The sequence below is a fragment of the Zonotrichia leucophrys genome, unplaced genomic scaffold, assembly GCF_028769735.1.
Source record: "Zonotrichia leucophrys gambelii isolate GWCS_2022_RI unplaced genomic scaffold, RI_Zleu_2.0 Scaffold_38_522144, whole genome shotgun sequence".
Taxonomy (NCBI): Eukaryota; Metazoa; Chordata; class Aves; order Passeriformes; family Passerellidae; genus Zonotrichia; species Zonotrichia leucophrys.
The window spans coordinates 73,125-85,523 of NW_026992243.1; the positions used below are offsets into that span (position 1 = coordinate 73,125).

The following is a 12,399-nucleotide window of genomic DNA, read 5'->3' on the forward strand; positions in this document are numbered from 1 at the left end:
TCTCCCGATTTTTCTTCCAGCTTCAGGGCCTCTCCTCAGCCATTCAGAGAGCTAATCAGAGCGCGCCGCGCTGACGACTCCCCGGTCGCCGGGCGGTCCCACAGCGCCCAGAGCTCCTCACCTGGCTCCGCCTCGCCCCCAGACTCCACCGCGAGGGGAATTTGGGCAGGGGGAAGGTGCCAGAGCTTGCCCGGCCCTGGCCATGGGGCGACGGGCCGCAGCTGGGGCCCTGCTGGTGGCACTGGTGGTGCTGGGAGCCCCCCCGGCTGCGGGCGCGGAACTCTCAGGTAAGCGGGGGGCGGGAAGGGAAGGGAAGGTGGGAACGGTGGGGAGTGGAGGTAAAAGGGGGAGGTGGGACCCTCAAATTGATGTGGGGAGTCTTGCTGGCGACCGAGGAGTTATGAAAAAGGGGGAGGAAAATACGGAGAAGAGTGGGAAAGAGGAAGAGGGGCCGCGGGAACAAAGGGCCTACAAGGGGTGGCACGTGGGGCACACGGGGTGCAGAGTGTGGATCCGGGGTTGACTCTGAGATCTTGGTTTGCTGTGGGGTGCTGGGGGCTGCTGGAGGGGCACCCTCTGACCTGTGTCCTGCACACATAGGGGTGTTCCAGGAGATGGTTAAGTCCGAGTGTCACTTCATTAACGGCAACGAGCGGGTGAGGTTCGTGAAGAGGTTCATCTACAACCGGCAGCAGTACGTGCACTTCGACAGCGACGTGGGGCACTTTGTGGGGGACACCCCATATGGCGAGGAGGTTGCCAGGTACTGGAACAGCGACCCGGAATGGATGGAGCACCGACGGGATGCGGTGGACAGGCACTGCCGACACAACTACGAGTTGTCAACCCCGTTCCTCGTGGAGCGCCGAGGTGAGCGTGGGGCAGAGCGTGTCCCTTCGGACCTGCCCTGCCAATGACCCTGGAGCCCCTCAAACCTCCCTGGGAATAACCCCAGACATGTCAGCCCTTCCTGTGCCCATTCCCGTGGGCTCTTGCCCACCCCGCAGTGTCCCGGAGCTCTCCCTATCTCTCCCAGTCCATCCCAGTCTATTCCCAGTCCATTCCAGACTCTCCCAGCGCCCCCCGCGTGTCCATCTCGACGGCCCGTGGAGCTGCTCCAGCCAATCAGAGCGCGGCTCTCTGATGACTCATCAGTTGCCGGGCAGACCCGCAGCCCCCAGTGCCCCGCGCTGGACTCGGCCTCCCAGCGCCCCGCACGCCATTCCCAGTTCATCCCAGTGCCACAGAAATCCCCCCCAGTGCCAGGCACTTCATTCCCAGTCCTTCTCAGTTCATTCCCATTCCATTCCCAGTCCTTCTCGGTCCACTCTCAGACTTCCATCCTCTCTCCCAGTGCCCTCCCCAGGATTCTCCAACCCCCTCCCAGACCCTCTTAGTGTTACCCGAGTCCTTCCCCGTGTCTCCCATTTTACCCGCATTTTATCCCAGTGTCTCTCCACACTCTCCCAGTGCCCCCCAGCGTGTCCATCTCGCTGGTGCCCCCCTCGAGCTCCCAGCCCGGCCCCGGCCGCCTGCTCTGCTCCGTGATGGATTTCTACCCTGCTGCCATCCAGGTGAGGTGGTTCCAGGCCCAGCAGGAGCTCTCGGAGCACGTGGTGGCCACCGACGTGGTCCCCAACGGGGACTGGACCTACCAGCTGCTGGTGCTGCTGGAAACGCCGCCCCAGCGCGGGCTCAGCTACAGCTGCCAGGTGGAGCACGTCAGCCTGGAGCAGCCCCTGAGGCGGCACTGGGGTACGGCCCGGCCCCCGCAGCGGGGGAGGCACTGGGGGGGCTGAGAGGGGAGTTGGTGGTAGCTGGGATTTATTGGGAGGGAGTTTGAGGGAGGCAGAGGGTATCTGGGAGAAGGGTTTGGATGGCCTAGGAGAGTGGAGAAGAGTTTTGGAGGATGCTGGGAAGCCTGGGATGCAGTTAAGGGTTTCCTGGTGGCTTCTGAAAGGGAACATCCTGGTGGTGCTTGATGTAACTGGAAGGGAGTCTGATGGAGCTGGAGGGGCTGGAAGCAGGTTGGGGATGTAAGTACGGGGCTGGGATGAGAGTTGAGTGTGCTTCAATCTACTGGCAATGATGTTGGTGAGTGCTGGTGGGACTGGGAAAAGGTTTGGGGGATCATTGGAAGATGGGTGTCAACTGGGAGGGGGTTTGGGGTTCTGGAGGGATTGGGAGGGGACTTGGGTGGTACTGGGGAGGTTGGATGGGGATAGGAAAGAGGTCTTGTGGTCTTGGGTGGGCTGGAGGGGTATGAGGGTGCTTGGAGGGGTTCGGGGTGTCTGTGAGAGGTTTTGGGGGTGCTGAGCCCTGCGGACCCCCCAGAGATGCCGCCGGACACCGCCCGCAGCAAGATGCTGATGGGCATCGGGGGCTTCGTCTTGGGCTTCGTCTTCCTGGTGCTGGGGCTCGGCTTCTCCCTGTGCAGGAAGGTGAGGGCAGGTCCTGAGGGTCGTGTCCCCCCTCCCCCGGAGTGTGGGTGCTTCCCCCCGGGGCGCCCCAGCCCGGTGTCACCCCCTTTTCTCTGCCCACAGAGCTCCTGAGCCGGCGGTGACCGCAGCCCCTCCCCGTAGGCTCGGGCCCAGCCGGGACCCCCCGCTCCGTCCCCGCTCCACTGATTTTGGGGGGTCCCGTGTCCCCCCGGCCCCACTGTCGCTCTGCCCCTGCCCAGCTGCTCCCAGTGTTCCCAATAAAACTTCCCAGTTCACCCTGATCCCATTTATGGGGGAGCTGTGTGTGGAGGAATTTTGGGGGAACCCACAGGGGTACTGTGATGGGAGGGGACAGAATCAGCCCCGAGATGGATCAGGAATGGGGACGCCTGTGAGTCCCCTGCGTGTCACCCCACACTGGGTACTGGGAGCCCACCCTGGCTCTGGGTGAGGAGCTCTTGGGTGAGAGGGGGAGCAGCACAGGAAAGATGGGAGAGGTGTTTGGGAGGGGGGTAGGAGGAGGGAGGACAGCGGCAAAGGGGTCCCCTGGGAGTCCCTTCCTGTCCCCATGACAGGATCTCTGGAGCTGATCCTGGGGTTCTGTGGTGGGGGGAGGGGGTGTAAGCAGAACTGTGCAGGGGGGGGCCCCCAACATCCTCCATCTCTCCCGGGGTGGCTGACAGTGGGGGTGACCCCAGCCAACAGCCAGTGCTGTAGGGGCTGTGGGAATGGGGGTGGGAGGGGGGGTCCCTTGAGTCCCCAACCTGCTGTAGGGTGATGGGGTCTGTTGGGGCTGAGGGGAGGCACCCCCTCACCTGTCTCCTTTCCCACACAGGTGTGTTCCATTTTGGGGGAAAAGCCTACTGTCACTTCCCCAATGGCAACAGCTGGGTGAAGTTTGTGGACAAGGAGCATTCCACAAGTGGGAGTAATTTGGGCTCAGGAGATACCCCAAAGTTTTGAGGTGGGATTGAGTTGTTTGGAGGTGGAGTTGAGCCATTTTCAGTGGGATGGAGTCGTTTAGAGGCAGCACCCATCCCTCTGGGCTTTTGGGGAGCAGAGCTGTGAGGGACTGGAATGTCCCGGGTTAATGGCTGGAACTATGGCAGAAGCAGAGGGGGCTCTGCTGGCCACGGGTGTGGGCAGTGCCCGGGGCAGAGGGGGTGAACAGCCAGCCCCGGACGGGACGGGCTGGGCTGGAGCCAGGGAAGGGCAGAAGCTGATCAGAAGCAGAGGCTGCCAGGCGGGACAGGGCCGGTGATGGAGCGACAGGGAAGACTGATTCAGTGATCAGAATCCCATTTTATTGTGGGATTCAAACCCTTATATACTATTTCAGGGAGACTAGTAATGTGTCCTACAATGATGAGGTTAAAATCACATACACAAACATATGCATATAACAACATCTCCTCCTTGCAGAGCTTAATGGGATTTTCTTTTTCCGTTAAACCCGTTTGATTGAATCTTCCTGCAATCCAGGTCTAATTTTCAAAGTTCTATTTGTTTTTCCCAAGGGAGCCTGTTATCCAATCTCTTATGTTAACCAGGTCCAAAGTGCATCATCTGTCTTGTGTCCCCCGATGTTCCAACAGGACAGAGCTTTGGAGCAGGGCAATGCCCTCCCTGACACAACTGGCTCAGCTCTGGAAACTCCCCGGGGAAGGCCCGGGACATTCACACAGAGGGCTGGAAGTTTGCATCCCTTCCCATGGGCCATACCTGGCTCAGCTGCGTGCTGGGAGAGGCAGGGCCACATCTCAGAAGGGGCCATAAACCATCAGAGCCCTGGGATCCGCAGTGTGACATCCGACAGTGTAAAACTCCCGCCAGAGGAGGGAGCTGGGCATTCACCAAACCTGAACCTGTGCTGACTCACAGTACTTGGTGTTTCTGGGGCTTTTCCAACTCCCAAGGGATCCATCCTGGGACCATCACTTAGACCAACGACAAGGACATTGCAACAATCTATTTTTGTTGCTGGATCCAGAGCTGGTGCCTGTGTGTCTTTCTACTCTTATACGTACCTTTTTTTCCCTTAGAAGTTTTCCTAGGTGTTGTTTTAATGCTTCTATATTGCTAGAGATGGTAATCAAAAAGGGTTCCAAACCTTTACATGGCAAAGAAACTGTTCTAAAACAAACCTAACAGACATATATTTACAAACACAGATCAATCACTGTTGTTTCACTTTGATCTGTGCCAGGGATCCATGAACCAGAACCTGGGTTACCCTCACCTTTGGGCATGGATCAGGACAGGAGCCAAACATGGGGGAAGCTTCTGGAAGCTCCTCACAGAAGCCATCCCTGGAGCACCCGTTTCCAGCACCTGATCACACAAACCCAATACTGTCCCAGCATGGATTACCAGGAACGTGGGTCACCAGGTCTCTGCCCAGTGGGGCTCACTGTGGACCATCCAGCATCGGTCTTCCAATGGGCAATGGAGTTGGAGCAGTGTTTGAAGCCCTTCCCATACTCGGGGCACTCACAGGGGTTCCCTTTCCAGTGAATCCATTTGTGTAAGGTCAAGGCAGAGCTCTGGGTGAAGCTTTTCCCACAGTCAGGACCCTGCTAGGGCCAGTGTGGATATTCTGGTGGTGAATCAGGTGGGAGCTCTGGCTGCAGCTCCTCCCGCACTCCCCACACTGGCAGAGCCATTCCCTGGAGGGCAGGCGCTGGTGGCTGGTGAGGTTAGAGTGGTCACTGAAGCTCTTCACACATTCCCTACACCTGTAGGGCTGCTCTCCCATGTGAATTATCTCATGGTGGGTTGATGGGGTCTCTGGTGTCAAGATGACCCTGAGGTGTTAGAAAGCCTCTTTTCTCAGCTTCAAGATTGAAGAAGACAGGAATCCTTGTCTCTTATTCTCAAGATTGTTTATTTTTTTATTATTTATAAAATTATTTCTCTGACTTGCTGAGATCTGTTTAGCACATTGGTTCATTGCACACTGACTGCTTTGGGGCAGTGTTATCTTTTTTATACTAAAAACTATGTGTACATTATTTACAATAATTTTCTAGTAGTTATCACCTATGTTAGACAGTTTGCCTCTACTCTAAACCAATCTAAAAGTGCTACTATCACAGCAGAAGATGGAGGCAAAGAAGAAGGAGGAGAAAGACTGGACATGCTCAGATTTTTCTATATCTTGCTTCCCCATTCTAAAAACCTCAAAATTCTACATTTTTCACTCAGTGATAAATTTACTAACATTTTACTCAAACCTTTGTGGCTTGTAACTACTTGCACAAATTTGGTAAGTGTTTCTATGGCTTAAAATCGAAGGCACAGGTGTCTTTTGACTCCATGCCAAGGTCTCTGAGCCTCCAGGGCATTCGGAGGAATTTCTTGGGTTCCGACAGTGGATCAGACAGGAGCTCTGGCTAAAGCTCTTCCCACATTCCAAGCACTTCAAGGGCTGTTCCCCCACGTGGATCTTGTGGTGCCAGATCAGGTAGCAGCTCCATCTGAAGCTCTTGCCACGTCCCAAGCACCTGTAGCACACATCCCCAGTGTGAAAGCACTCAAGGACCACCAGGTCTGAGCTCTGGATGAAGCTTTGGCCGCCTTCCTGACACAGGATAGGTCTTTCCTCCTTGGAGCACTGTGGGCTGTGTTTGGAGACGCTCCTCATGGGATAGCACTGTAACTTCTCCTCCTCATTGTATGTTTGTGCCATGGAGTCACTCGAAATGGCCTTTCCACGAGGTTCTGATGCAGGGATTTGTCCTCTCTGGTCTCTGTCAGTGCCTGGAGAAGGAGAGAGAGGAGAGAAAGGAGAGGAATAAAGGAGGGAGGGATGGGATGGGATGGAATGGGATGGGATGGGATGGGATGGGATGGGATGGGATGGGATGGGATGGGATGGGATGGGATGGGATGGGATGGGATGGGATGGGATTTGCCTCCGTGCCAGAGGGAAGGGAAGGGACATCCCCCAAATCCATCCCTGTCAGGACAACGTTGGTCGTCCTGCAGCTGGGGGCGATGCTGGGCTGGGAGATGGAGTAGAGAAGAGGGGGAAAGGGACACTGACTTCCTCCTCACCTGCCTGGGTGCCCCGTCTGGTGTCTCCACTTTGGTTTCCCTCTGTCTGGCCTGCTGGGGGTCTCATGTGTATGGGTGATCCTCCATCTCCGGGGCTCCTCACTTTCAAGACTGCTGAGGGTCCCAGGAATCCCTGGGTTCGGCCTTCTCTGGGATCTCTCCTTCTCCCAGATTACCCCTCAGTGAGCTTTGCCCCTCTCTGGGCTGTCAGGGGTCCCTCAGTTCCAGTATGGCCTTATTGTAGCAATGGTCCCCTGAACAGCAAGTAATTAACATTGACTCCATGATTGCAGAAGGCTGATAATTGCTTTATTAAGCTATACTACATTATACAATACTCTAAGGAAACTTGTAACCCTTACTGACTTTCCAATACAGCTTTAACCTAATTGGTCAATCGATCCAAACACCATCCAGTGTCCAGTTAAGAAATCCCCCTTTGGTAAACAATCTCCATAACACATTCCACACGTGCACAACAAAAAGTGCAGCAATTGGAGATAAGAATTGTTTCTCATTCTCTTCTCTGAACTTTCTCACAGCTTCTCACAGCTTCCCAGGAAAATCCTGGGAGAGAGCAATGTCTCTCTCTGCTCAGAGGATTTGTGATTACCGCATTGCCTCTCTCAGTTTTCCTCTCTCCTGGCCTTCCCCCAGCCCTGGCTGTCCTGAGGAGTCCCCAGAAAGGGAGCTCCTGCTCCCCCTGCCCTGCTGCTGGCTGATCACCACGCAGCTCCAGGGATTCCACATCCCCTGCCAACCCCCATGGCTGCAGCCACCAGGAGCCCCCAGACCAAGAACACCTCTGGAATCCCCTCAGTATCCCCCGAGGGGTATTTGCAGATCAGCTTTGGAGTTTGCAAAATCCAGATATTGCCTCACAAAAAGCAAATCCTGAGACACCCCCTGTTCCCTCTGGATATTTGAGGCAAGAGGGGGGATGATGCCCCCAGGCTGGGGAGGGCTGCAGATATGGGGAGCCGTGGATCCATGAGCTCCCTGCTATTCCTCCTCCCCTTCCTCCTCCTCCCTAATTCCATCTCCCTTTCCTCCTATTTCAATTAGTACAATTACAACTCAATAATACAATTCTACTTCTCCAAGGCCCGTGGGTGTCTTTCACAGCGACGGACTGGAGCAAAGACCAAGATTTCAGACACAATGGGGTGGAAACTCCTCAAAAAAATTCTCTTCCACCAACCCAACTCCATGGATATTCACACAATGCCAACATGTAAATACTTTTGGTTTAGCCTTAATTTTCTTTTGATTCCTCTTCATCCCATTAAAACACCTGAAAGGGGGGTAAAAATAAATAAGTTGAAAAAAGACACATAAAGCCCTCCCATTTTAGTGCTTTTTGGGGAGAATTTGGAGTTCAGGGGGATGTTCCAGAGGATCTGGGGATTCCGTGGGGATGTAGGGGAGTCTTCTGCATCGGTGTGCACAGCAAAAGCCAAGAGTGATTGACCAATCATCTTAAAACAACACAATCACACTGAAAATGGCTCCACGCTCCCCCAGAATCTCTTGATACAAACCCCAAATGGCTTAATTCCACTTTCAAAACATCTTAATTTGAGTGGAGCCTGTGGACAAAGTTTGGGCAGACACAGGGTTTCTCCCCAGCATGGATCCTACAGTGGGAGATCAAGTCCGTGCTCTGGCCAAAGCTTGCCCCACAAGAGACCAGTCCCTTTCCATGATAAATCCTTGGGTGGAGCTGAGGCTGGAGCTGCCACTGGAGCTCCTCCAACACTCAGGGCAGATGTGAGGTCACTCGAGGGTGGGTGATGGATCAGGCTGTGTAAGGACCCGAGGAGCAGAGCTGCCCACCTCAACCACTGTCAAGGCCACAGAAGGTATTTGCCATGAGATGAGCACACAAAGGACGAACAGGAAGGTGCTGACTCCAGGCCTGGCAGAGGCGAGATCTGGGTGGCACATGCCAGGAAGTGCATGCCCACAGAAATTCCCACTGTGGCAAAGTGTGTAAAGAAGCAACTGCTCATATGAACATCACTGGTCAAACAAAGTTCACCCCAAGTTATGGAGACAATGGCAGCTGCCACCACCAATGACCGCTGAATCCTCCCTGCGCCCTCCCCTCCTGCCCTCCCCTGGTAGTCTGATATTCCTCAGTGGGTACCTGGCACCTGGACTGTAGGTAAGATCAGGTGGGACAATCGTCCAGGTGTTATCTCAGGCCTGGAGGAGGTTCACAAAGCTGGGGGAGGAGAATGGATCACTGAGACTGGACACAAAGATTGCAGAATTCATAGGCCACAATGAAAGCCCAATCCAGCAACTCTGTGAAATCAGCTCTGACTGGGTCAAAGCGAACTCTGGCAGGGGCAGACAGTGACCACTGACTCACGGCCACCAACGCCAAAACCAACCAACTCCCAAGAAAAGAAGCTCTGAGCATGAGGACTAACAAATACAGCCTTCCTAATGAATTTCTGTTCTGCCAGTTGATGGGGTCAGCACAAAAGACACAACTTTAAGAAGTAAGCATAATTTTCTATAGTTGAAAAGAGCAAAGAATTAAAAAAGGATAAGTAATGCACCAAATAATTAGTCCAAAAGATCGCCTATAGTGATTAATAAAGATCCTTGAATGACTGACCCCATGGGAAGGTGACCCACATTGCAGCAGTTTGGGGAGGACTGTTGTCCCTGTGATGGACTCACGTTGCAGCAGTTTGCAGACAGCTGTTGCCTATGGGATGGACTCACTCTGGAGAAGTTTATGGAGAACTGTCTCCTGTGGTAGGGACCCCACAGCGCAGCAGAGGAACAACTCCTCTCCCTGAGCAGAAGCCACACATGATTAACTGAGTGTAATCCCCATTCCCCGTCTCCCTGTGCTGCTGGGATAAAGCTGGGAAGGAGGGAGGGCTAGGGGAAAGGTGATTTTAAGGGCTTATTTTGTTTGTTATCCTGCTCTGATTCTGTTAGTTCATTTCATATCTCAAAACTGAGCCTGTTTTGCCTGTGACGGTGCTTGGTGAGGGATGACTCTCCGGTGCTTATCTCAACCCATGAACCCTTTGTTACATATTTCCTCTCCCCTGTCTGACTGTGGAGAGGAGTGAGTAAGTGGCTTTTGTGGGTGTGTGGCATCTGGCCAGCACCAACCCACAACATTTGGGTTCCACACAAATCCTGGTCAGGGCTCAAGAAGGAACCAAGGGAGTTGGCTTTGATGATGTGCCTCCAAACAAGACCACATATCTGATTTCATTGCTTTGGCTGTCCCCTAAACATGGAGAGATAAATACACTTGTATCACATTACATATTTCACTAATGATCATTGATATTTCACTAATTAGCAGATGCAAGTATCATATAATGTTTGGTTGGAAGGCTCATCTGAAGATCAACTTTGGTGCAGGGCCTGCTGTTCAGGCCTCAATGCTTCAATTTCCAATGCCAGTCCCCATCCTGATAGAGGTTTTCGCCTGCGTTCATCCAGGTGCCCAAAGACCACCAGCCAGGCGTCTTCCCAATGTGGATCATGTGGATCATAGCTCACCAGGTTTTCACCCAACATGGATCACCAGGAATGTGGATCACCATGTTTTTTCACAATATGGGTCACTGTGGATAGTGCAACATGGGTCCTCTAGTGGGTGATAAATTTGGAGCAGGAGATAAAACTCTTCCTGTAGTCAGAGCACCTGTAGGGCTTCCCCTACTCATGGGTCCATTGGGGTGAAATCAAGGTAGAGCTGTAGGAGAAGCTCTTCCCACACTCAGGACACTCGTAGGGCCTCTCCCTGGTGTGCCAGTGGGTGATGAGAGTGGAGTTGTGCTTGAAGCCCTTCCCAAAGTCAGGGCTGCGGAAGGGCCTCTCCTCTGTGTGTGTTTGATCATGCATGACCAGATGGGAGCGCCTCCGAAAACTCTTCCCACACTCAGGACACTCGTGGGGCTGTTCCTCACTGTGGATCTTCTGGTGGTAGATCAGGTGGGATCTGAAGCTGAATCTCTTTCTGCAGCTGGGGCACTGGTAAGGCCGATCCCCAGTGTGGACAAGCTGGTGGGAGAGAGAGGAGGTTGGAACTCTGGCTGAAGCTCTTCCTACGTTCCCTGCACTTGTAGGGCTGCTCTCCAGTGTGCAGGCTCCAGTGGATGATGAGGTTGGAGTCATCACTGAAGTCCTTCCCACATTTCAGGCACTTGTGTGGCTGTTCCCAGGTGTGGATCTTCTGGTGGCAGATCAGATGGGATCTCTGGCTGAAGCTCTTTCCCACATTCCAAGCACCTGTAGTGCTTTCACCAATATGATGCTGCTTGTAGACCACCAGGTGTGAGTTCTGGCTGAAGCTCCAGCTGTGTTCCTGGCACAGGGTGGTTTTTTCCTCCTTGGAGCACCCTGGGCTGGATTTGGAGCCCTTCCTCATGGGGTATCTCTGGGGTTTTTCCTCCCTGTTGGACTCCTGCACTATGGAGGTGCTCAAAATGGCCTCTTCCACAATGCTCTGCCAGGGGGATTCCTCCACCCTGGTGTCTGCCTGCAGCTCAGTGCCTGGGGGAGGAAGGACAAGGAGAGGATGGGATTTTGCCTCTGTGCCAGAGGGGAGGGGAAGGACTTCCCTCAAATCCATCTCCAGAACTCACCAGGCATTCTGTGTCAACACAGACCTCCAAAACAAGATGCAGACCAAAAACCCCTCCTATGAGAAAAGAAGGGCACCAGTGAGTTTTTCAAGAAGCAAGAGCACACATAGCTGACTGTGCTTGTGAATGAGCAGCTGCTAGATTTTTGCAATTCCCTTCAGTGGGCACAAAAGCCCGTTGCTCTGCTGCTTCATTCTTCGCCTTCTGTGATCTGCACAGGACTGAAGCTGAGCGAGGTTATTCAGCTTTGCCACTTTTCAGCATCTGTGCTACACATGTGCACTGTGACATCTCTTGGGATCTTTGACCTTTGCGAGGTTGTAGTGTGCCCACTGGTACAAACACCTTTCCATGGTCTCCTGACTTTGGGGTTCTGGGGGTCTCCCCTATGCAGGATGCTGGGGGTCCTGCATGCATTTAAAGTTAGATCTCTACAGGGTCCCCAGCCTCTTCAGACTATGTGTGCTCCTGGCAGTTTCAGGTGTCTTCCCTCTATGGTCTTCCCACTTTGGGGTTTTTGAGGTTCCCCTTCTCTGGGCTGCTTGGGGGTACGATGGGTCCAGGTGGTTCCCCTTCTCTGAGATCCAGCTTATGAATGCCCAGGGTTTGGGGCATCCCAGGGGTTCTTTTTCTCCTGACTGTGTCCCAGGGATCCTCCTTCCCTGTGCTGTTGGCAGTCCTGGCTTCCCTCCTATGTTGGTTATCTCTCCTATTGAGACTGCCTCGGAATCCTCCCTCTTAGGATCCTGGTTTCAGGGCCCTGGGGCTCCTCCCTCTTTCTCCTGCCCCTCCAACCTTCTGGGGGTCCCCCAGCACCAGGTTGGCCCCTCTCCCCACATCAGGGATTCCGTGTTTTTCTCCCTAGCCTGGCTCTCCCCAAGGTCTCCAGTACTGCTGTCCTTGCCAGCATCCCTCAATGCTTCCCCATGGCTCTGGGAACCCTGCACTGCACCGCCCATTGCAGGGACCCCCAGTATCTCACTAAGGAGCATTTGCAGCTCAGCCTTGAAGTCCTACAAGCTGAAAATATCCTACTCTGCTCAAAAAAGTGTCCCAGGGATGTCCCAAGATATTTGGGCCGAGCTCCTCTTCTCCAGTTACCTGCGAAATGCAGGGAGGGAGAAACCCCCAGGGGCGAGCTGGGCTGCAGAAACAGTGACCACCTCCTTTTCCCTCTTCCTCCTCCTTGTCTCTCCCTACTCCTCCTCTTCCTCCTTCTTAATCCCGCTTTTTTTCTCCTTCTTTGTCCATCCTTTCTCTTGCTCCTTCTCCAT

At 53.9% G+C, this 12,399-nt stretch overlaps 1 protein-coding gene and 1 pseudogene across 1 annotated transcript; one reads left to right on the forward strand and one right to left on the reverse strand.

The window, feature by feature from the left end:
- The first annotated feature begins 202 nt into the window (after nucleotides 1-202).
- LOC135460396 (class II histocompatibility antigen, B-L beta chain-like) lies at nucleotides 203-2,563 on the forward strand. Its single transcript, XM_064737213.1, has 5 exons — nucleotides 203-287; nucleotides 601-870; nucleotides 1,471-1,755; nucleotides 2,335-2,441; nucleotides 2,546-2,563. The coding sequence occupies exons 1-5, from the start codon at nucleotides 203-205 to the stop codon at nucleotides 2,561-2,563; spliced, it is 765 nt and encodes a 254-aa protein (XP_064593283.1).
- A 7,633-nt stretch (nucleotides 2,564-10,196) lies between these two features.
- Nucleotides 10,197-11,132, reverse strand: LOC135460403 (gastrula zinc finger protein XlCGF49.1-like; annotated as a pseudogene).
- Nucleotides 11,133-12,399: the final 1,267 nt, after the last annotated feature.